Below are 24,597 nucleotides of genomic sequence, written 5' to 3'. Positions count from 1 at the left end.
ACTAAGCAAAACACAAGCTCAAAAGATGAAAAATAGAAAAATTCATAAAATTATATTGATAGTATTTCAACTACATAAAAATTACACATACATATGAAAAGAGATAAGAAACATAAAAAAAGTTTTGATCTATACAGGAAATGAAACTTGTTTCTTTTATTTAGAATTTAATGACTATGAAGTTATTTATAACAAATATACATTTATAAAAAGTTTAAGGAAATTTAAATAAATTCAATCACAACTTTGTTCCTATGTTCTTCTTTATGCAGTTTATTTATTTTGCTTTGCTTTGACTCAGAACCATTAGTTTCATTCAAAAGGAAACTGCTCGTAAGCCATTCTCAGACAGAGCCGTGGCACCTTCACATGTCAAACCCATCCTTACAGAATGAACATCCACATTAGGGGACAGTTTCCCTAAAAATCTGTGATGAATAAGCTAGTGGTAGCCCTTACTAATGGGCTAAAAAGAGTGGTTTATCTGGACCAACTAAAAAATAGATATATTTAGAGAGGACAGAAAGGTTTCCCTGTCATTTCCAACAAATATTTACAACCAAACCTATTCTCTGCGAGGCTGTCTTGACATCCTCATCCTCAGCTTCAAACTGTTTATGCCCTGACCTGGAAGTATTGGCTTTGCTATTTCTTAGCCTCTGCAACCATAATCCAGTTAAGTCCCCCTAAGCAAAGGATTGCCTGCTTTGAAAGGAGTCCACAGAAATCTAGACAAGAAAAGAAGGAGCAAAATGGGGTTTCAGTTCACAAACTTTACCTCCACCCCTAAAATAGCCTACTATTTAGAAATCATTTTTCCTCCATGCTCCCTTCTGCGAGGAACACTAGGAGCACTGCAAGGAACCAAGAAGAGTGCTGTGAGGAGAAAGGTATGTAAAGCATGCACTGATTCATGTTGCTTTGAGCTAGATGTGTTTTCTCTGCTTCCACTAATGAAAAAGAATCACATCGACCGAAAGGCAAAAGGAGAGCAACATACACTGTACGTGAAGGAATGCCACACGTTTGGAAGGATAAGAAATGAACTTTCAAAAACGTAAATAGATGGGAGTGGGAAAGAGAACAAAAGTCAGTTTCTCCTGACTCATATAAATAGGTCTGTTTTAAGGTCCACATTTTGCTCCCCATTTAAAATGCAAAACCTCTGTCAAGGTTGTCTTCATTCTTCTTCCCCTCCTGTTTGCCCTTCTCTCCCCTCAAGTGCAAAGAATGATTCAAGCAGGTTTAGGTTTCAGCTGGCGCAGAGGGAGGGGTCCAAGGACACTTTCTTAAGCTAACAATGACAGTCTCTAATGGTTTCTGTCTCCTAACAAAAGCCAGGACTCCGTCTTTATCAGCTTCATCTAATTTTTCCTTTCCAAAGTAAATAACACAGCCCTTGCATTTTACACATGTCCAAGTTTGACAAATCATTATCGACTGGGACTATAACTGATAAGAGATAACTTTGTGGTAGGACGTTGTCATTTCCTCTCATAAGGGCTTTCTTTCTGAGATACAGAAACATGATTAAAATAGTTAAACATTTCCTCTGCCTGGCAGTCAGGAACTCAAGACATTAAGATACTGGAGTCTGTATTTTTCTAGTTCAAATAGATCTATGGAGATACCACCAGCAGCCACAAACAGTATACTCAAGATTATCCTGCTTTTTTAACTAGTTGTTTTCCTTATGAATTCACATGAAATAATTTCATCACCAAGGACAGCAGCTGCCTAATTCCCTATATAGTTTCTGAATGGAGAGCATTAGTGCTTTCTGTCAACTCAAACCTCTTTATTATCAGGAAGGAGCAAATTATACGTAAGATTTTAGATTCTGTAACTAAGAAATCTGTGCCACAGAGCATGTTATAATATTATATGTTAAGATTTAAAATAACATAAATAATAAGCTATTAAAAGAATTTAGGAGTGGCTGGACTACAACAGTCAGAGGTAGATGTGATGAAGGCAATGCTTATTCTACAATTACACATGCACATACCAATTACAGATCGTGCATCACTAGATGCCAATATACATGGCTAGTCTGTCCGTTTCGATGTGCTTCTTACATTTGTAGGATACATATTAATAGCTTTCATCAAAGCTGCAGTTTTTGTTACTTATTGTCTGTAGATTTTGTTAAATAGCATTATATCCTATCAATGCATCAGCTATCATATTATGCCACCATGCAGGTGACAAAAAAAGAGTCTGAGGACAAAGGAAGCTATAAAATAAGAAAAGTAAATTTATAAACAGGATCAATAAAAGGCACCCTGAAAAAATAGTCTTATGAGCCTCTGCAGGCAATATATATTAGAGAAGATGTAAAGATTCAGAGTAGAAATGGAAATATTAGATGGTTAGGAAGAAAAGAAGCATAAACATTTCTTTTTTTTTTTTTTTTTTTTAAGGATTTTATTTATTTGAGAGAACAAGCGGAGGGGAGAGACAGAGGGTGAGGGAGAAGCAGAAGCAGGCTCCCCGCTGAGTGGGGAGCCGAACGCAGGGCTTGACCCCAGGGATCAGGGATCATGACCTGAGCCGAAGGTAGATGCCCAACCAACTGAGCCACCTAGGCGGCCCAAACATTTCTGATTATAAAAATTCTTGTGAAACATTAGGATCTTCTCGAAATGTTTTTCTTCTTCTCTAATATATCTTAGATCAAGTCAAAGAAAGTCTCTGAAAATGAAAAGGTTAATGGGTAAGTTCCTCTCATAAAGAATAAGGAAAATGATTTTACATATTAAAGAAAAAAGGAGATTTTGGTTTTTTTTTTTTTTTTTTTTTTTTTTTTAAAGGTTCTATCTATTTGACAGAGAGAAAGACAGCCAGAGAGGGAACACAAGCAGGGGGAGTGGGAGAGGGAGAAGCAGGCTTCCCGCGGAGCAGGGAGCCCGATGCGGGGCTCGATCCCAGGACCCTGGGATCATGACCTGAGCCGAAGGCAAACGCTTAACGACTGAGCCACCCAGGAGCCCCAGGAGATTTTGGTTTTAAAATAAATAATGACATTCAAGCTTTAACAGATATATCTATTTAACATTTTTATAACACCTTCCTCCCCCCCCCAACAAAGGAGATGAAAGTTAGTAGCTATTTCTACTATCTTAATTAAGACTCACTAATGAAGGGAGGCAGGAAAAAAAAAAGTATCTGCAGGTAACAACCAGATAGATCTACCTGCTTTACTAGTAGGTAAGCATATCATTAGGAAAAGGGAATAGAGTACAAGAAAAGACTGCTTGCCTCCTTCCACTCAAGAATATTTACCTATCCTGCTGATAAAGACAGTACATGAAAGAAAGAAATGCATTAGTGTGCTCTAGTCTTATTGTTCACAGCTGTCCCACAGCACACACACACACACACACACACACACACACACAACACAGGCCACTTATTTTTCTCTTATGAAACCTTTCAAAGTAGGTGGATCATCCAAAAAGAGTATGATAAAAATTTGCAAGGAATTTAGATATGTTTCTCACTAATCATTTGAGTCATTCTTCTTCTTGAAAATACTTTTGATTACCACTTTACACAAAACAGTTCCTTGGTATTAGTAAATGAATGCAGGGACTTGGTGTCCATTTCTGAGCATTAGTTGGATCTCAAGTCATTAAAATGTACCAGGCATCTTTCTGAAGAGAGAAAACAACAAATGATTAGCTGAAAGAGCATTACCTTTGCGCTCAAAGATCAATTTTGACTGCCCATATTATGTCTGGAAGCCAGGAAATACCTGGCAAACATTTTTCACCAGTGTGTTTTTCTGTACTACTTTGCTTCCAAACTTCAGAGAAAAGAAAGGTAGAATTCATTTGGACATAATCTTCCACAGAGCTGGACTAAACCCCATGGATGCATCAACAAACTAGAAGGCCTAGGATTCTAAGTGACTAGAATTAGCAAAAGTACAAGAGAATTTTCTAAACCTCTGAACATGTAAGAGTAATTTGTGACTGTAGAGCTTCTCACAAATTACTAGGATTCTTCCTGAGAAATCCCTAGACAAATTACCACTTAATTTACTCAAGTGTTTGCACTAAACAGAAGAAAATCAGGAAAAATCACCATTCTTCCTTTACCAAAACACTGCAAAAAACCTTGTGGCCAAAATCAAAAGATACTCCCTCAAGAATTCTCTGCTTCAAGCTAAACACAGGGGCAGTAAAACTTCAAATCCTAGTAATATATACAGTTGCTAAGCACCCTGCCAGTACTTGGTATGGTCAGTATTGTTTTAAGCTAATTCTAATCACTGTGTAGCCGAAACTGTATTTTAATAAGAAAATATTGGAAATTGTTAAATACCCACATGTAGGAGATTGGCTCAATAAACTGTGCTACATTCAAATAATGGAGTACTATTTAGCAATAAAAATAGAATGAGAAAGATTTCTATGAACTAATATGGAGCCATTTTCAGGATATATTTTCAAGTGGAAAAACAAGGTACAAAAATACCTTATATTATATGTTATTATATTATTAATAGTCATGTTGTGTAAGGTATGAGGAAGGGTACTTGTATACACACACACACACACACACACATTCATGATACTGATTACTTACGAAGAGTGGGTAGAAGCAGGGTGGAAGGGATAAAGAGGATAATGGGATATCACTGAATATATCTTCTTATATAATTTTGCTTTTTGAAACATGTTTATATTTTACATGCTCAAAAAATTAAATTAATAAGGTTGGGGAACTCTAAAAAATATACAAAAGAAACAAATGAACCCAATTATATATCAACTTGGTAACAATCACACAGAAGAAAAAGTAGCAAAAACTTTTGAACAAAATACTCTGAACTTTAGCCCCAGTGGGATATATTCTAGGATAAAAAGAATTGCAAAGAAATCTAGGATAAAAAGAATTGCAAAGAAATGTTGAACCTCGTAAGCTTACTGCTTTTAGTGACATTTACATAGCAATTCTGAAACTATTTTGTGTTATATGAGTAGGCAAATTATTAAATATATTAATTCTCTGGGAACCAGAATTCTCAGAGGTACAAATATGGAATAGAAGAAGACCTACGATATTTGGGTGAAATTTAGAAGCATCAGCTTTAACTCAAGATTTCTAAAACTCTCCATGTGTTAGTGCAGTGTGTGTATTTCTCAGCTCTGTCCACAGAAGGAGTGTACCTAATGCCCACATCTCAGTTTCTATATACAATTCTCCAATAAAAGGGACAAGAGCTCTTTGATGAAATAGCTCATTCCAGGGCTAGAGCTGAACTTGGAGTGAACCAAGAACATCCTGTGCCAGAAAAAAAAAGGAAGTGCTCAAAAATTGATGGAAACGTGTCAAAGGATAATGAATAAGACTCCCACTGGCCAAATCTGGAACAATTAGAGAATCAAAATGAAAGGCAAGAACGGAATGTAACTCATTTTATATAAAATAAAAATTCATGTACCAATACTAACACTAAAAATAAAAGGAAAGGGACAAAAGGAAAGTTCTTTATAGAAGAATGCCAGCTAATCAATGTGAAAGAAATGATAAAAATAGAAAAGTCACTGTTTTATAATCGACATAGTAATACATGATTCAGGAACAAATCATCAATGAATTCTAAATCACCAAATCAGAAAAACTGCTAGGGAACAAGATAGTCAGTCTCAAGATCTAAAATTACCACACCACAGATCATTTATTAATTAAAAAAGGAGAAGGGTACCTTTACAGGGCAGAGTAGACACCACCTTAACCAACCGTGTGCTTCCTGATATGATGCACTAAAAAGGACATATTACTTTTATAATAATCAAAAATGATTAACCTGAACCTAATCATGAGGATTACCAGATGTACCTAAATAGAGGGATATTAAAGGAAAATAAACAAACATAAAAATTAAATGCAATGCATGATACTTGTCTCGATGTGGCTACAGGAAAAAGTGAAAAAAATCAAAAACATTATTGGGACAACTGGGGAAATTTGTACATGGGTTATACATTAAGTGGTAGTATTATATCAATGTTAAAATTTCTGAGTGTAATCACTGCATTGTAGTTATGTAGAAGAATGTCAGTCTTGGCAAACCATAGATTATTGTATTGAGATTTCAAATATGATAAATGAAGTACGCAACTTTCTTTCAAATGGCTCAGCTTTGGTAGGGAGAAGAAGAGGACTGATGAAATCGATTCTCTCAAAATCAAATTTTTAAGATCGAAGGTGCCAAATTTTAATAAGTGGACTATTTAAGTGAAGATACACGGATGTTCATTTCAACACTCTTGTAACTTTTCTGATGATCTAAAATTCTTAAAAAAAAAAAAAAATTCTTACAAAGAAGGTGTTACTCTAGAGGTGGGGTTTGGGCAAAATAGGCGAAAGGGGTCAAAAGTTACAAATTTCCAATCATAAAATTAAGAAGTCATAGAGATGTAGTGTACAGCATGGTAACTATAGTTAGTAATACTGCATTGTATATTTTAAAGTTTCTAAGAAGATCTAAAAGTTCTCCTCACAAGAAAACAAAATCCTCTAACTATGTATTGATGGATGTTAACCAGACTATTATGGTGATCATTTTGCAATATATACAAATATTGAATCATTATGCTGTACCCCTGAAATTAATATAATGTTATATATCAATTATACCTCAATTTAAAATAAAGAATGGATGGATGGATGGATGGATGGATGGATGGATGAGTGATGGGTATTCAGAAAAGGTCACATTGAGCTAGTCCTCAGGGAAAAGTAGAATTCAGTATTTTAGACAAGGATGAGAGAAAAAGGAGTATATTCCCTAATTAGGGTTATTAGCAACTTAGTACAGAGTGAAGGGGGTGGCTGAAATAAGAAATTTGTAAAAAAGGAGAAATTCTAGAAGACCTGAAAAGTCAGGTAGATGTTTATAATTGAAGTAAATAATTTCAAAATGACAAGAACTTTATAACTTTATACTATCAGTACAATGAAAAAATTTTAAAGATATTAAATCAATGTGAGGCATAATATATCCTTGTCACCAGATAGACCTAAAAGATAAAAGAATTAAGAAAACCAGCGGGGCGCCTGAGTGGCTCAGTTGTTAAGCGTCTGCCTTTGGCTCAGGTCATGATCCCAGGGTCCTGGGATCAAGCCCCACATCAGGCTCCCTGCTCAGCGGGAAGCCTGCTTCTCCCTCTCCCCCTCCCCCTGCTTATGTTCCCTTTCTCACTGTCTGTCTCTGTCAAATAAATAAATAAAATCTAAAAAAAAAACTCTGAGATGCAATAATAGTTTTTGGGACGCCTGGGTGGCTCAGTTAAGCGTCTGCCTTTGACTCAGGTCATGATGCCAGGATCCTGGGATCAAGTCCTACATCGGGCTCCTTGCCGCTCCCCCTGCTTATGCTCTCTCTCTCTCTCTCTCTCTCACTCTGACAAATAAATAAAATCTTAAAAAAAAAAAAAAGAATTAAGAAAACCAAAAGAGAATGTCTAAAGTATGCCATAGTTTTCATTCAACTTTCTAAATTGCTTTTATTGCTTTTAAGTATGGGTATTTACTCTTCATTTGACTATATATATTCTTAATAGACCAGTTTTCATTAAGAACTGAAGAAAAGGGTGTCTGGATGGCTTGGTCAGTTAAGCACCCGACTCTTGATCTCAGCTCAGATCTTGATCTCAGGGTCATGAGTTCAAGCCCCACACTGGGCTCCACATCATACATACATACATACATACATATATAACTAACCAAAATGTACTCTGTTGGGGCGCCTGGGTGGCCCAGTTAGTTGAGTGTCCGACTCTTGGTTTCAGCCCAGGCCGAGATCTCAGGGTCATGAGGCTGAGCACCACACCGGGCTTCACACTCAGCATGGAGCCTGCCTGGGTTTCTCTCTCCCTCTCCCTCTGCCCTTCCTCCCCCGCACACACACTCTCTCCCTCTCTCAAATAAATAAAACTTAAAAAAAAAGAAAAAAAGAACTGAAGTGAAAAACCAAGACTGCAGGGGTGGGTGGGTACTGGGAATAAGTGAATCAGGCCACCTTTTCAAATTGTATTCTCTTAACAGACACACTTTGTATGTGAAATAACTAGAACTGTTACTCATTTTTACAAAGAACTCTGTTCTTACCATTTTTTTTCCAAACATGTGGCCCTGTCAGTCTATCTTCCAGTTCACCATTTTTAAATACAGATCCAGTATAAGTAATAATATATTTCTCTCAATAGCACAAAGGTGATAATAAATGGCAATATCCAATGTGGAGACACAACAGAGATTGTAGCTTAGTGAAAAAAAACATACCCTGGTGGCAACCTTGCTGCTCGAGGTGATTCTATTCCTACCATACTTAGGAAGAGCCTAAGTTGGAAATACAGATTTTTATGTGAATTCAACTACTTAAAAGTCGGCAAATAATTAAAAAACTTTTAAGCACTATGCAAGCCAACAGCCATTTTGCAAGCTATTTCTGGCCCATGGGCTGCCAATATGCAACCTCTGATTTTAACTCTAAAGTACTAATGGCATCTTTTATTTCACTTTAACTTACTGAGAAAAAAACCCTCATTTTGTTACCTTGCTGTCATTTGAAAGTGTTGCAATAAGCAATTTGAAATTTGGGTCAAACATCACAATAACCACAATTTTTCACAAGCAATTTAGTTTTAATTAATTATTGTCACTATTTTATAGGTGAGGAAAGAGAGGCTTATGTATGTATGACTTGCTCCAATAACACAAAGCTGACAGAACTTGTACTTTCTAAATACAAATCTTGTGTTCTTTCCAATCACCCGGTGTTATGGACTGAATTGTGTCTCCCCCAAAGTTCGTATGTTGAAGCCCTAACCCCCAGTGTGACTGTATTTGGAAATATGGCCTTTCAGGAGGTAATTAAGGTTAAATGAAGTCACAAAGGTAGAGCTCTGTGAAAATAGGATTGGTGTCCTTATAAAAAAAGGAACACACACCAGAGGCATACGATCACAGAGAAAAGGCTGTGTGAGGACACAGCAAGAAGACAGTCATCTGCAAGCCAAGGAAAGAATCCTAAGGAGGAAATCAACCCTGATGGCACCTTGATCTTGGTACTTCCAGCCTCCAGACTGTGAGAAAATAAATTTCTGTTGCTTAAGCCAGGCAACCTATGGTATTTTGTTATGGCATCCCTCACAAACAAATAATCTTATCTCAAAATTAGTATAGTACCACAATCATAAAGACATCTCAGAAGGCATTATGTACTATATGATACTTGTATTTAAATTAGCAATTCCATCCCGTTAACTCCGTATTTCAAAAAGGACACCAAAATCTTGAGAGCTAAACCTGACATGGATCATTTGGTCAACATTTATTTGACCCACACTATATAAAGAGTTGTATGGATAAAACAGTGACTACTGCCCTTTCACAGTATAAAGAATTAAAAGAGATACAAACTAGAATAAGAGATGTGCCAGAAGTATGGCACCAAGGAAGTGTTCTAAGAATGTAGAAGCTTTGAAATAATCTAGAAACAAAAAAAGAAATCATAGGCCCTGCTTCTTTAAACTATTTCTTACCCAACACTGCTTTTTTTTAAGCAGACTATTTGTTTACAGTAGATAATGTTCCATGAGTCCATGCAAATATGTTATCAAAAACTATATCAACTTATGTATCACCTTTATTCCCCAAAGAAGGACATAGTCATAATGCCATAATTGTATATACTAATAGTATTGTGTGTACCAAGCACTGTGATGAGAGCATTATATGTACTATTTCAGTCAATCTTTACAACTTTGCCCTCAGAAGGCATTACTGTCCCCCTTCTCACAAATAACATGTCACCTAAAGTGTCCTTTGTATTTATCTTCAAATATCTCAAAAATTATACATCTGGGGCGCCTGGGTGGCTCAGCTGGTTAAGTGACCAACTCATGATTTCGGCTCAGGTCATGATCTCAGGGTCGTGAGATCAAGCCCCGTGTTGGGCTCCGTGCTCAGCGGGGAATCTGCTTGAGATCCTCTCTCTCCCTCTGCCCCTCCCCGGCTCAAACTCTCATGCATGAGCTGTCTCTCTAAAATAAATAAATAAATCTTTAAAAGAAAAAGATAGTCCTAATGAATCTAACACAAGTACATTCTCAATCTAAAAAGTTCACCACTTCTAAAACAAAATTGTAAAGTCCTATCTAGATATTTAGAGAAGAGCAATAACATCCACATATTCCTCAGGATGATATAGAGATTGAATAAATTCCCCAAATCATACATATTTCCATTGAAAATCAATTGAATTAAGTTGTTAGTCAAAAATGATCAAATGTCAGCAGTTTATATAGTTCAACTTTAACATATGACCAGTAAAAACAAAACACCTTACTTTAATTAAGGTGACTCTTTCATTAGCTTAGACAAAAATCAAGTACAAATAGAGAGAGAATTTTACAGAGGAATACTTTTCCTACAACACTTCTCAGCAATCGAGAGACTGACTCTGTCAGTTGGTTCTCCGTGTGAGCTGGTTTTTTCATCCAAGATGACTTCATCTTCAGTTCCCAGCCTATTTAGTTTTTCTATGTCTGACACAAACTTTTATTTCAGTTCAACAATATATGAAATACCTGCTTACTATGTTCTAAGCCGTTTTCTAGGTGTTTGGGTTTTCTTACCCATCTCATTCTGTGGTCTCCCATTAAGTACCATCACGCTGAAGACATAGTTAATAGCCTACAAATGTCACTAGACTCAAAGAATGTACTAAGTATCACTTTCATTAAAAGTACAGGGAAAAGAAAAAGTCCTCACTTCAGTGAATAAGAAAATATCTAAACTTAAGTATATTAAATCAGAATCATAAAATTTCGTAAAAAATAATGCTGGCACTCTATTATAAGCAACAGATTTTAGAAAGCAAAAAAAATGTAACTTTCTCTTCAAGTACTGCATTCGTTGTTGGAAAATTTTAAGTCATATTAATGAAAAATCAGTAAGAGACCCAAACAGCCAAGGTTTTGTTTTCTTTATTCGCTAAAAATGCTTCCTTGCGGTCCTCTATATCCTTGCAACTCCAAGTGCGCTCTGCGAACAGAAGCACCATCCTCACCTGGAAGCCTGTTAAAAATGCAGATTCTCAGACTTCACACCCAACCTGCAGAATCCGAATCTGCATTTTATTAAGATTTGAAAGTAATTCCTATGCACATTAAAATTTCAGAAGCACTTAACCTACAACTTGGGTTCTTAACATGGCTCCTAAAGGCAACATGAGTTTCAGGAATCCCCTGAAATTTCATGGAGAACTTTTTGTGAGTGAATATATGCATATTTCACTGGGAAAAGACTCCATATATTTTTTATCAAACTCTCAAAGGAATATATGACCCCAAATAGATTAAGAATCACTGCTCTACAGGATTCTGTGCCACAGTTTAGAAGTCAAAATATTTCAAAAACTATTTACGCTGCTCTCAATGAGGTCTGTTGAAGAATGACAAGAATGAAGGTCAGAACGTCACAGTGGGTCACGAAAGACCTTATCTGAAGAATTTATTCACACCATGCAAGAACTATGCCAAGAAACCAGTTTGGAGACATCTAAATAAATAATTCTCTACATGAGGTTTGAGATTAAGAATGTGCACTTGAAGAAGATTCAAACTGAGAAGTAAATAAATAGAAGGTAGGATTTTTTTTTTAAGATAGGATGCCATTAGATGACAGTGAAGTGCTGAATTCTTGTTGTAAGAGCTCAATCAGCAAATTTCTAACAGGATTCTGTTTGATTTGGGATATATGACCATTTTAAAATGCTCACTCCCAAGTACATTCTTATAATACTTTGTTTATGAGGAACCCTCAACATATTTCACTAGTCCCACTTTCTTTATCTTCTCTAGGCCTCAGAAGACAAAACAAAGAAGAAATAGAGCACAAAAATTAAAAAAAGGATTTGCCCAGGAGGTTCTACTATATATGATAACAATGTATATGTCTCATTTTTTCCTCTTATCATCTAGCCATCTCTTCGGGGTGTGTATTATCCAGGGCACAGACTACGTCTAACTTCTGTTTCCTTAGGTCACAGTGCCTAAGAGAATTTAATTTTCTTAACAGACACCCAAAATGTAAATAAAAGGCGCTAACTGGCCTTTCCTGATTCTGATGCTTGATTGTACTACTACTATAAGTTGTCATCAGTGATGGGCCTAATACCTGACAGTCTGGCCTCCAGGGTGGATCCATATCCTACCATACCAGTCATTTCAGGCAAGAAGAGAGAAGGCTAGAAAATACTCAGGAGGATCAAGTCTTCTCTGCCCCTTTCTATTTCTATAGATATCAGGCAAAGGCCTGGTTCTTGTCTTAACTCCATTTCTTATCCAGGTACAATAGGAATTTTGATGAAACTTTCACACATTGTTAACTATTAATGTACCTCATTTATGCAATAAACATATCCTGATGAAAAATATGATGGTAGTGATACGTAACAGAAGTCGGCAAAAAAGAGTAACAACAGAACAGAAACTATCATTTGTGGACCACCTTCTACGGAGCAGGCACTTGTGTAGTCCTGTGGGGTAGAGGCTACTGTCTTTACTTGACAGATGAAGACTTAAGTCCCAACAGATTAAACAATTACCTAAGATTCCCAAGTTAGACCGTGACAAGTTTGGGGGTATAGTTTTTGGGTGGGAGGGGAGTAGGACAGAACAAGGATGGGGAAGACAAGTGAACCCAATTTTATCTGGAGAAACAAAACAACGAAAAGGAGCCAAACACTTAAAGGCAAACAGGTGACAGAGCACAGGCATAAATGGTTCCTCACACAGGTCAGTGGACATTTAAAGAGTAAATGATATGAGTATTAATGATAATTTTAAAAAAAGAAAACAGAACAAAATGGCAAAGGCAGGATCTGAATGCAAGGACTCCCAAGTTCATGCTCCTAACCACTACATTCCCAAAGAAACTGATCCAGCTTATCGAAATGATAAGTATTTAGAAAAACATTTTAACAAGAAATCTCAAGTGTCACAGTAGTTTTATTTTTAAAAACACATTAAATATATTTTCAGCAAGTCAGGATATAAATATAGGTCCTCGTTAAGCAACTTAATCTTACTCTTTACCTGAAAGGACAGAAGTAATGTAAGAGGTTATGGATGTCCCAAAATTCCCAGATTCTCTATAATCACTCATATATTTATTTCCTCCAGAAATGCATTCTCAACTTTCCAGAGCCTTTTTATATTTTCAACCTAAGACCCCTTTATTTGCACCCCACTGTTTAAAGTAACATCTTTTGTCTCAAGTAACAATGTTCCAGTTCAGAGGAGATCACCTAGATCTTTCTCTAGGTCAGATAAACTCTACTCTTTCTTAATGTAGTACCCAGGCGGTATATAATCAAAAACCTTAGAACTTCAAAAAAAAAATGGATGAGTATATTCATAATCTAAACAATTAGAATCTAAGATATCATGATGCATCTTCAGTTTCCTTATATCGAGGCCCATTTGTATTTAAAATGATATTTAATACCTGGAAGATTACACATGGATAAACTTTTCATCACATCTCAAAAATTAAACCTAACACTAGTCTCATTTCCCCAGTTCAAATGTTGGTTACCTCTTCATCATCTTCCTCATCTTCAACATCCAGAATTCCTGAATCCTGTTCAGACTTGGGGCTAGTGCTTTCTATCTCTGTATCAAAAATTGTGTATGCATCTTTTTTAGATTTTCTCTTGCTACCTATTCTGGGTTGTTGCAAGACGATGTTATCCAGGTTTCTTTGTTGTTGAGCCTAGGATAGAAACACATACACACACATTGAAAAAGAAGAAGAAGAAAGAAAAGAAACAACTTAATTCAGCATTCAAAGAACTTCTAATTTTGAACAAGTTGGTATCTTAAAGAAAATACAATAAAGTGCCTTAAGACATAGTTTTAGCCCCAGAAATAAAACCAAACACATTAATACATATATTTTTAACCCTGAAGTTACCCATCTTGATTCATTTTCCCAGAAAAAAAAAGATAACCAGTCAATATTATCAGAAGACTTTCCAAATATACCCACTACATCACCACAGAAATGAAACCTATCCTTCTTCACCTAAGTAGCCAAGAGATTAGTGCAAATGACTAAATATGCATCTCCTATGAGATACATGCCATGCTGGGATCATTGTGGTTGGGGGAAGAAGGACAAGAGCTTTTCAGCTTAGCAGACTCTAAGAACAGTTCTGTGGTTGTAAGAGACCAACCGAATGTAATCAGGGGAATGAAACATCTTAATAATTTGAACTAACTAATCCTTCAGAATTACATGACCTTAATCTGTGGAAAACAGAGTTTTAAAGGGTTTCTTCTTCTGAACTTTATAAAAAGGAAATGTAATCCCCTCAGCTTAACAAAACAGATTCAGATGGTGTGGTTTCCATCCATACAAGGAGGTGGAAAGTGTGACTATGTGGAGTCAACAACATAAGTATTAAACCACACAGTTTTAGAGCTGGAAGTGACCTCAGTTACGACTCAGGAAACTGAGGCTCTAAGACAAAGGATTTGTTTGAGGTCAGAAGGTCAGTTAGTGGTAAATCAGAAGCTCAATGTGTGATCTCCTCAATTCCAGAGGAGAAATCTTCCTACTTCATCAACAGTTCCTCAAAGCATGACAAAATATTTCCCCCACTAAGGGTTCTGTTGTCAAATACATGGGAAGCACTGTCGTCATGGAGCCTTCTTGTAGGTACACAATGCACACTGACAGAATAAAAACTGAGAGAAATCCTTTTTAAGGAAATTTCTTTAATTTGGTTTAACCCAGCATGTTCCAAAATATTTCGCAATGGAACTTCCAGGTTTTTTTTTAAATAATACTCAGTGTCATCCTAAGACACAAAGCTTTAGAAGGATAGCCTCTCAAAATATATGTTTCTTAATCAACATATGACGTTTCTCCTTGGTGACAGGCAGAAATTAGTTCTGGAGAAAATCAGAGTCTCCAAATATTCTGAATGAGATTAAGAAATTCAAGATAAATATTCAGTATGTTAATCCAGGCACTGGTTAAATGAGACAATTATAATAGGACAGAGAAAAACTGGAACTATGGAGCTAGTTTCTGCCAAGTAAACAAAAAGAATCTATATTCCAGAGATCTGGATCAATGGACAAGTTTGTTTCCATGAATAATACTGGCTGATATTTTGGTTTGACTTACATAAAATATACCTGGCTTCAGTAACAAACTGAGAAAGAGAGAGTACCCAAAAACATTTATGTCTGTACATAAAACATACCTATCCTCCAAGCATTTTAGAACCTAAATTAGATAGAACAGTCTTTCTGTTCCTCCCAAAAGTAGTAAGTTCTTTTCCACTTCCAAGTAAACACACAAAAAGGGATTAAGGAATCTGGGGAGGCACAAAGGAAAGGAGAACTTCCTAGAGCTTTCATATTTAAAAAAGCAAGCCCTGGAGTAGAGTGATCACTTGTCTTTGTACAGCAAAACCAAAAGCTTTTCATAAGATGGTCTTATTCCATTCAATCCCAAGTCATTTATTTTTCTTCATAATCAGTAAAATACTACCAGTATATCAAAAGCAACAAGAGGAGCCACATTTAAGTACTGTCATTTAAACTTGAAATGATACAAATCTGAAAGTATCCTATGGAAGTAATTTTAGATCTTCTATGATTTGTTCTTTTTAGGTGGTGTCTGGTTTTCCCATCAACATAAAGGAAGGCAGTCTGGGCCAAACAAGCAAATAAAGGTAGCAAACCCTATAGCTAGAAATCAAAACACTGCAAGGTGTATTCCAAGGCTCTATCAGTACTTGGGGTCTCTCAGAACGATCAAGGCTTCAGTCCATAAAAGAGCAGTCAGGGCAGATCTGTGAGGCAGAAGCGGCCAAGTTAGAAACACTGAATCTCAGGTAGAACAATGAAATACAAGATATTACCCATTCTGGATGCAAATGAAAATTACCATCTATTCAAACTGTATGTTATGGGATTGGCAAGAAGTGAGAAAGAGTAAATGTTGATACAAATATATACATGCATGTAATATATGCTAAAATTAAAATGTAACACTAAAGTCCACGAAAAACAACAACAATAAAAGCCCTTCAGAGCTCTGTTCTAACATGCTAAACTATCTCACCAGGACCATTTATTCTGTCCCTCCAGAGACAACCTTTATAGCCTTGAACCAAAGCAGAGATCTGATCTCTGCCACCTATGCTGGAGTTGGGGCAGGAGGATACCAAGCAGACAGACCTTAGAAAGCATTTAGGTGTTTTCTTTTTCTTAATTGTTCTCTTTGTGATTAATTTTTACACATTTAATGACCTGTTCCTCAAGATTCCCTCATACATATTCTTCTCTGATTTCCTAATATAGAGAAATTAAGCAAGATTTCTTCAAGACTTCTTCTCTTCCCACTCTGTCCACTCGCCCAAGACCCAGTAGCACATTGCCTCTACTCCTTGTGAGTTCTACTGCCACTTCACTTCCAACAAACCTAAAAAGGAACTCATCACCTTCTCATTAGAATTCCCCTGCATATTACGGTCAGGTTCTTCTTAAACCACATTATTCATCGCACAAATTGAACATGAGGGAAACTAGGAGAAAAAAAATTAAGCAAAGACAAATCCCAACTCCATCCCAACTTCCCTTGAGACTCCACCATAACGGAAGCTAAACCTAATTTTCCAATGTACTTATTTTGTACTCTCCAACATGGATCTTCCACTTGGATCAAACTCTACCACATAATATACTAGGAATAGCATGCCATTTCTCTACCGGATGACCTCTCCCTGCCTGTACCCAGCCTGTCCTCTGAATCCCAACTAGAACTCTTCTTCCTTTAGGAAGCCTCCTCTCTCTGTGCCAATTCACGGTGCATCCTCTCCGTATCCCTGCTTTCAGTCAAATGCGTACTGAATCTCTATTGGCACCAGGTATTGTGCTGCATACCGGGCCTACAGAGAATAAGACGGAGTCTATGACTCACGAACCTCAGGTCATACTGTTACAGGAAGCATAGACCAGCAAGTAAGTGGCTGAAATTCAGTGCAATTAGCATAATAAAGAGAAATACAGGTGTAATAATTGGACATAGGAGAAAGTAATCGTATCTGCTTAGAGGGGATTCCAAATAGGCTTCACAGAGGAAGGGGTAGCAAACTGTGCTTTTAAAAGATAAATACGATTATTCCAAAGGCAGATAGGTAAAAGAAGAAGGAAACAGCTTGAGAAAAGATCACCATGTATGAAATAACATTACCCACCCAAGGAATAAGTAATCTAGTATAAAAGCACAGGTGATAAAGAATTACCAAGAGATAAAGAAGCCATACAAAGCAGTCTCAAGTTCTCTAGTAGGCAAGGGAGAAACAATGAAAGAATGTAAGCAGGGGAAGAACAGGATCAGCTTTACAATTCAGGCAAATTCTCCAGGAGCAGAGGAAAGGTCGACTGGGAGAAGGTAAGGACTAGAAACAGAAAAACCAATATAGATCACTGTAACAGTCCAAATAACAATGAGGAGGACTTGAATTAAGGTGGCAGCAGTTAGATAACTGGCAGAAGCAATAGAATTTACTGATTTCAATGTAGTACCTAGAAGAGGGGAAGGGAATAAGAATAACCCCAAGTGTTCTGGTCCTGACGACTAGATGGTGGGGTCATTCCAAACAGAAGAACCACGGAAATAATAAGTTGAAGGAAGAGAGAAAAGGGGTCCAGTAAACCTGTCAGGTAGCTAGGTTAAAAAAAAAAAAAAATCACAGTACAGCACTTCAGTAGGTAACTCTTCTGTTTGAAGCTAGGAAACACATTTTACCAGTCTTAGAATCCCCCAAACCCAGACACAGTGACACATACATAGTAAATTTAGATAAATGTTTACTATATAAAGGCAGTGGACAACAAAAGAAATATATGGAAGAATGGGATCTTGTAATAAAAGAGACGATCTGGATGTTCTCCTACCTACTAAAAGAGAGGGAACAAAACAGAAAAAAATAAAAAGAGAGGGGGACACCCATAAGAATTATCTAATCTGGACTATTAACCTAATACGTCTACATATGCTAATAAATAAAGTTTTATTGTGAAATACAACTTCCAAGGCTACCTAGCAGTAAGACTCAGTTAAAATTCTGTGAATCAAATGGCAAAGGCTCCGGTCTTTATCAACCCAATACTGACCTCTAGTGGATTAAAGAAATACATACAAATGCCTTCAGAATCAGAAACCAGTTGAAGAAAGGTCTAGGCTTATAGGTTTGGAGGTCTGATAGGATTACATGAACTTCAATTATAGGGTGCTATATATGCCGGGGAAAAAAAACCTTCTTGGAGTAAGATAAGTCTTTAAATCTAAGCACTGCAACTTAGTAATTCTATAACTTTGGGTAAATTCTTTCCTTCTGTGTAACATCCTTGTCTATTAAAAACAAAACAAAAACAAGGTTACCTCAGAGCTGTCACAAAGGTTAATAATATTATGTAAAGCACCTTGAATTAAAAGACAAATCAAACAAAAAAACACTAAGAATTTTAAGCTCTACCTGTCTTCCCTCTGAAAATGAAACAGGAACCTTGTTTTACTGTCTGCGATAGAAGCATGTGAGCTAGCCATAGTAAGATGCATAATCATTAACGGCTCTAATACTGCTCCACACTGCCACTCAATTTTGTCTCTGTACTACATTTCAAGTCTGAGATCTCTGTACCGGACACCTCTCGTGCTCCACTTCAGATCCTCTCAGTCTCAGCTTATTCCAGCTAGAGCTTCAGCAACCTGTTGTGAGCAGCCTTGGGAAGTGTCACATAGTAGAACCTAAAACCAGCTCTCACACTTATACCACACCTCTAGGTTCCTGCCCTGGGGCTTTGGACACCACAAGAACTACGTAGCATTCATGATACTCAGCACAGAAGTGAGATCGCCCTTGACCCAAGAGCTGACAGATAAATGCTTCTGTCCCCCTCACTGTCATCAGTTCCATATGGCTTCTCAGAAGGCCCCATGGATTAAGATTAAGAAACCAGACGGCCCTACAATTGTACCACTTTACAGTGGACTCTACCAACTTTCCTCCTGACCCCTACTCCAACAGATCATGTACTGGAATAAACTACTCAAATACAACCTCCCAGGTTCCCTCAGGGAAACCAAAGCTAAAATAACATCCCATATCACAATAAAGTGAAGTAGGACTATGACCCCCTGTTTTATGTCTGAAGCCCAAATGATAACCATGAAAAGAACTGGCAAGATTAAGATATAAAAACTCCAAAGTGGCCTCTTCTAGTCTCACCAAACAAGTGAAGTACAAAAGAGCTGCAATATCAAAACAGAGTTTCTTCACATTTACCAGCACTGGCTCTGGCAACTAGCATGCTTTGGCCACCAGCTCCAATATCAGATTCAAACAGAAAACAAAACAAAAGAAGACAGTGATTCAAAATTAAGGAAAAATAACATATCAAGATCATATTAAAAAGGTTATTATTGCATATTAGTGTCCATAGGGATATGTATATGTATGCATGTATGTGTACTTTGTAATGATACTTTAAAGGAGGGATAAACAGATTTTCATGTACCTTAATCAGATCCCAAAGAATTTCCATCAGTAGGATAAGTAATCCAGGATTATGATAGCCTTGGAACTTTTTTTTTCCGTTGAGGAAGGCGGTCACTATATTACCTTTAAAATTATAACTGAGATACTTAGCCCTTTGAAAGTCTCCAGTTCATATTTAAACCTGTATTTCCTTGGGTGGGGGAAGTTTTTGCACTAAGAAATTTCACTGCACTAAGATGTACTACATGTAGGTTATTACACTTTGTATGACACAATAGCAAAATTATGGAATTCTCTTGTGAACTAGGATAATTCTCAGCTCTTTTTAAACACTTTTTCCTTTGTCAACACACAAATGCACAGACCACATACACACAAACATGTTAATTACAGTTAATTGTAAAATAAATTAGAAAAAAATAAAGGAAAAAATGTATCAAAATCTCCATTCAGTAATACCAGTTATTTTGATGGATGACAACCCAGCATACAAAGATTTCTTTTTTTTTTTTTTTTAAAGATTTCACTCATTTATTTGACAGAGAGAGACACAGTGAGAGAGGGAACACAAGCAGGAGGAGTGGGAGAGGGAGAAGCAGGCTTCCCGCAGAGCAGGGAGCCCGATGCGGGGCTCGATCCCAGAACCCTGGGATCACGACCTGAGCCGAAGGCAGACGCTTAACGACTGAGCCACCCAGGCGCCCCTTTTTTTTTTTTTTTTTTTTTCAAAGATTTCTGTACATGTGAAAGACTGCTCTTTTTGCTTATCTGTATTTTCTATTTATCAGTAATTAACATTTATATTGGTAGGCCAAAAAAGGACCATACTAAATGAAGTTCCTTTAATCTGCTCTCCCTCAAAAATGTATCACAAGTATCTTTCTCTACAAATAAAACATTTATAACAATATTTGCATTGTAATGCATTTAAAAGAACACGTTTATTGAAACATAGTCTACTATAAGATACTTATATTGCTTCCAATATTTTGCTGTTTAATAATGCTATACAATCTCCAGAGCTAAAATTTTGTGTGTATCCTTAATTATTTTATTAGGGGAATTCCTAGAAGTAGAAAATTCTAGATGCAAGGATAAATGCTACACATAAATAAATACTGAGAAACTGCCCTCCAGAAAAACAATGCCACTTCATAGTAGCACATATAAGTGTATGAATGCTTATTTCTCAGCCCCTACAGCATCACTAGGCACAATTTCCCTTTGCCCATTGAATGTAAAGGTTTCTAAACATGACAACAAAGGAAGAAGCTATAATATATGTAAGACTGTTGAATCACAGACCTGTACCTCTGAAACCAATAATACATTATATGTTAAAAAAAAAAAAAAGAAGAAGAAGAAGATAGCAGGGAGAAATGAAGGGGGGGAATCGGAGGGGGAGACGAACCATGAGAGACTATGGACTCTGAGAGGCAAACTGAGGGTTCTGGAGGGGAGGGGGCTGGAGGGATGGGTTAGCCTGGTGATGGGTATTAAAGAGGGCACTTACTGGATGGAGCACTGGGTGTTACGCGCAAACAATGAATCATGGAACACTACATCAAAAACTAATGAGGTAATGTATGGTGATTAACATAATAAAAAAAATAAAGAAAGAAAAAAGAAAATACAATTAGATTTGGCTATATAAAATTAATTTCCACTCTACTTTATTAGTATTTATTTTCCTCTAGTACTGCCATGATTTATTTTAATATGTTTAATCCTTCTACAACCTTACCTTGAGTGTTACATAGAGGCGTAACCACTCACTCAAATGGTTATTTACCCCACCTCAATTTTTTAGAAAACTTCATCTTTTCCCAACTAATTTATTTCACTTTATTTTTTTCCTATTCTTTTTTTTAAGATTTTCTTTATTTGAAAGAGAGAGAGAAAGAGAGCAAGACAGGGAGAGAGCACAAACGGGGTGAGGGGCAGAGGAAGAAGCAGGCTCTCAGCTGAGTGGGAAGCCTGATGTGGGGCTCGATCCTGGGACCCTGGGATCATGACCTGAGCCGAAGGCAGGCACTTAACTGAGCCACCCAAGCGTCCCAATTTATTTCACTTTAAATGTCTGCCAAATGCATATAAAAATCCGATAATACTAAAATTATTTTATGAAAAACAGTAGCACCCCCTTATGCTTTTTCCCACCCCCAATTCTGTTCGGTAGAGATAATATTTTTACATCCACATTTCTAAATAATACCCTTAAACTTGATGGTAAAAACTTAGCTCACTTAAAAATCTAGACCCCTTACTTACTGCTTCTTCAATTATCTTTCCAGCAAAGTATTTTAAGTTAAAGCAATAATCAGTGTTAATCATTAGTCATGTAAGCATTCTGTCTCACTGCAGAGCCAAGTATACATACAATGATTACATATATTTAATTACAGTTTTTTGTTTTGATTATAGCTTTTGTTTTTGAGTTTCAAATTCTCTAATTTTTTAATTTTCTAATATTCTAACTACAATAATCTTTATTTCTTCAAAAAGCTTATCATACTAGGTATAATAGGCACCCTACCCAGACCCTATTACTCCTAAAGGCATAAGTAACCTGAGTTGATTGTCCTATAGACCTGCTTCATAAATGTCATTTCTAGAGGGGACTTACTTTCATCTCTCACTGGGGTTAGAGCCATAGTTTCCTAAATTCTATATTTACCTTTTAATTAATTTAGTTGGACCACATCTTCAAGTGACTTTTTTTTTAAGATTTATTTATTTGGGGGAGGGGGACAGCAGAGGGAGAGAGAAAGAGAATCTCAAGCAGACTCCAGGCTGAACACAGAGCCCAACACGGAGCTCAATCTCATGACCCCGAGATCACAACCTGAGCCAAAACCAAGAGTCGGACACTTAACCGACTGCGCCACCCAGGAGCCCCTCTTCAAGTAATTCTTAAGAAATGAAACAGAGTTAAATTTCGTGAGTCCTTGCAATATAAAAATGACTAATCATTCTTCAAATAAACTGGTAAAAAACTGAGTACAGAATTCAAGGTTCCTCAGATTATTGAAGGATGCTTTGGCCACCTGTTGTCTTCTAGCATCCATTATTGCTAATGAGAAAGACAATGTCATTTTGATCTTCATTCTTTTGTATATGACGTCACTTTTTTTCTCTGGAAGCTTTTCAAACCTTTTACCCTGTGTGTTCTAAATTTCACAATGACATACCTTGATGTAAATCTTTATTTCATTCATTATGCTGTGTAAGTAATATATGCATGACCCTGAAAATTTGAGTTTCTCAGAAAAAGGGAATTTTCTTGTCTTACTGCTCTGATAATTTTCTCCCTTTGTCTGGAATTCCTAATGGATACTGAAATTCTCCTATAAAACCTCCCAATGATCTCTATAACATTTTTACATAAATAACCAAATTTTTAATTTTTAAGAATACCAATTAATTTTTTGACATATTATTCTGTTTCTGCGTTATCTGTTCCCTCCTGATAATTTTTATTATTGTTACTTGTTTTCACATGTTGGTAGATTTGGGTCTCTCTCTTTCCAGTTGGGTATTTTTCCCTCAAATGTCTGCTAATCCTTGGGCAGCCATTCATATTTAACAATAAGTCACTTAAGAGCTTACAGAAAGGTCTGTGAGCATGGAAAGACTTGTCAACCAGCAGGCTTCACTTTAGGGAGTTCTAGGAGAGAAATAACCTCTTTGCTGGTGAAATCCAAATGGCACTTCATGGCAGTCTTTTATGAATTTCCCTCGAAAAGAATCTTCTAATCTTCCACCTAGGAATTGAAGTACAAATATTCCATGCATAGGGCAAGAGAAGAAAGAAGAAACAACTATTTTGTATATTAACTTTCAACAAATCACACTATTTTAAACCTCTCATTTTACCCCACCATCTATTTTTTTTTTTAAGATTTATTTATTTATTTGAGAGAGAGGGAGAGCACGTGCGTGAGAGTAAATTAGCAGGGGGAGGGGCAGAGGGAGAGGGAGAAAGAATCTTAAGCAGACTCCCAGCTGAGTGGGGAGCCCACCCCGGGGCTCCCTCCCATGACCCTGAGATCATGACCTGAGTTGAAATCAAGAGTCCAATGCTCAACTGAGCCACCCAGGCACCATCCCCCCACCTATTATTAACCACATCTCCAAAGTCTCAGCTTCTTCGGAGTAATCCATATGTACTGGACTGTTTTCTTCATTCCATGCTCTGTTTATGCTTCTACTTGTGGCTGCATAGATCTGCTATATTAGTTACCACTCTTCCCAGTGTTTTTTTTTCCTTCCACCTTTACTGAGATATTATTGATACATAACTTACATAAGTTCAAGGGGGACAATGTGCTGTTTTGATATGCATATATACTGCAACATGATTACCACAATATGTTACTTAACATCTCCATTCACTCACATCATAATCATTTTTGTGTGTGGTGATAACATACATGACCTACTCGCCTAACAACCTGCAAATATATAATAAAGTATCGTTAATTATAGTGACCATGCTGTATATTAGATCACCCGAACATACTCATCTTACAGCTGGAAAATTTGTGCCCTTTGACCAACCGCTACCCATTTCCCCCACCTCCTCGGCCCTAAAAATCACTATTTTACCTTCTATTTCTATCAAATTGGCTTTTTTACATTTCACGTATAAGTGATATGATACAGTTTTTGTTTTTCTCTATCTGACTTATTTAACTTAGGATAATGCCTTCCAGGCCATTCCATGTTGTCACAATAGTAGGATTTCCTTCTTTTTATGGCTGAACAATATTCTATAGTATATATACACTGCATTTTCCTTATCTGTTCATCCATCGATGAACAACTTGGCTATTGTGAATAATGTCTCCAGCTTTGTTCTTTTTCAGGACATCTTTGGCTATTCAAGTTCCTTTGTAGTTCCATACAAATTTTAGGACAGTTCTTTGTTGTTGTTGTTGTTTTACTATTTCTTTGAAAAATGCCATTGGACTTTTGATTGGAATTGCATT

At 36.7% G+C, this 24,597-nt stretch overlaps 1 protein-coding gene across 4 annotated transcripts in view; it reads right to left on the bottom strand.

Moving 5' to 3' along the window:
- The window catches only part of EXOC6B (exocyst complex component 6B), a 590,843-nt gene that overhangs the window by 339,896 nt on the left and 226,350 nt on the right, over positions 1-24,597 (bottom strand). For 3 of the 4 annotated variants that reach the window (XM_078056409.1, XM_078056408.1, XM_078056411.1), the window contains one exon: positions 13,621-13,797. The exons of the other annotated variant lie outside the window; for it this stretch is intronic. In XM_078056409.1, the coding sequence (XP_077912535.1) occupies positions 13,621-13,797 (177 nt within the window). The remainder of the gene's footprint in view (positions 1-13,620; positions 13,798-24,597) is intronic. 4 annotated transcript variants of the gene reach the window in all.

This window comes from Halichoerus grypus, chromosome 10, assembly GCF_964656455.1.
Source record: "Halichoerus grypus chromosome 10, mHalGry1.hap1.1, whole genome shotgun sequence".
Taxonomy (NCBI): Eukaryota; Metazoa; Chordata; class Mammalia; order Carnivora; family Phocidae; genus Halichoerus; species Halichoerus grypus.
The sequence above is the reverse complement of the archived record's forward strand: the minus strand, read 5'-3'. Positions and strand labels throughout refer to the sequence as shown.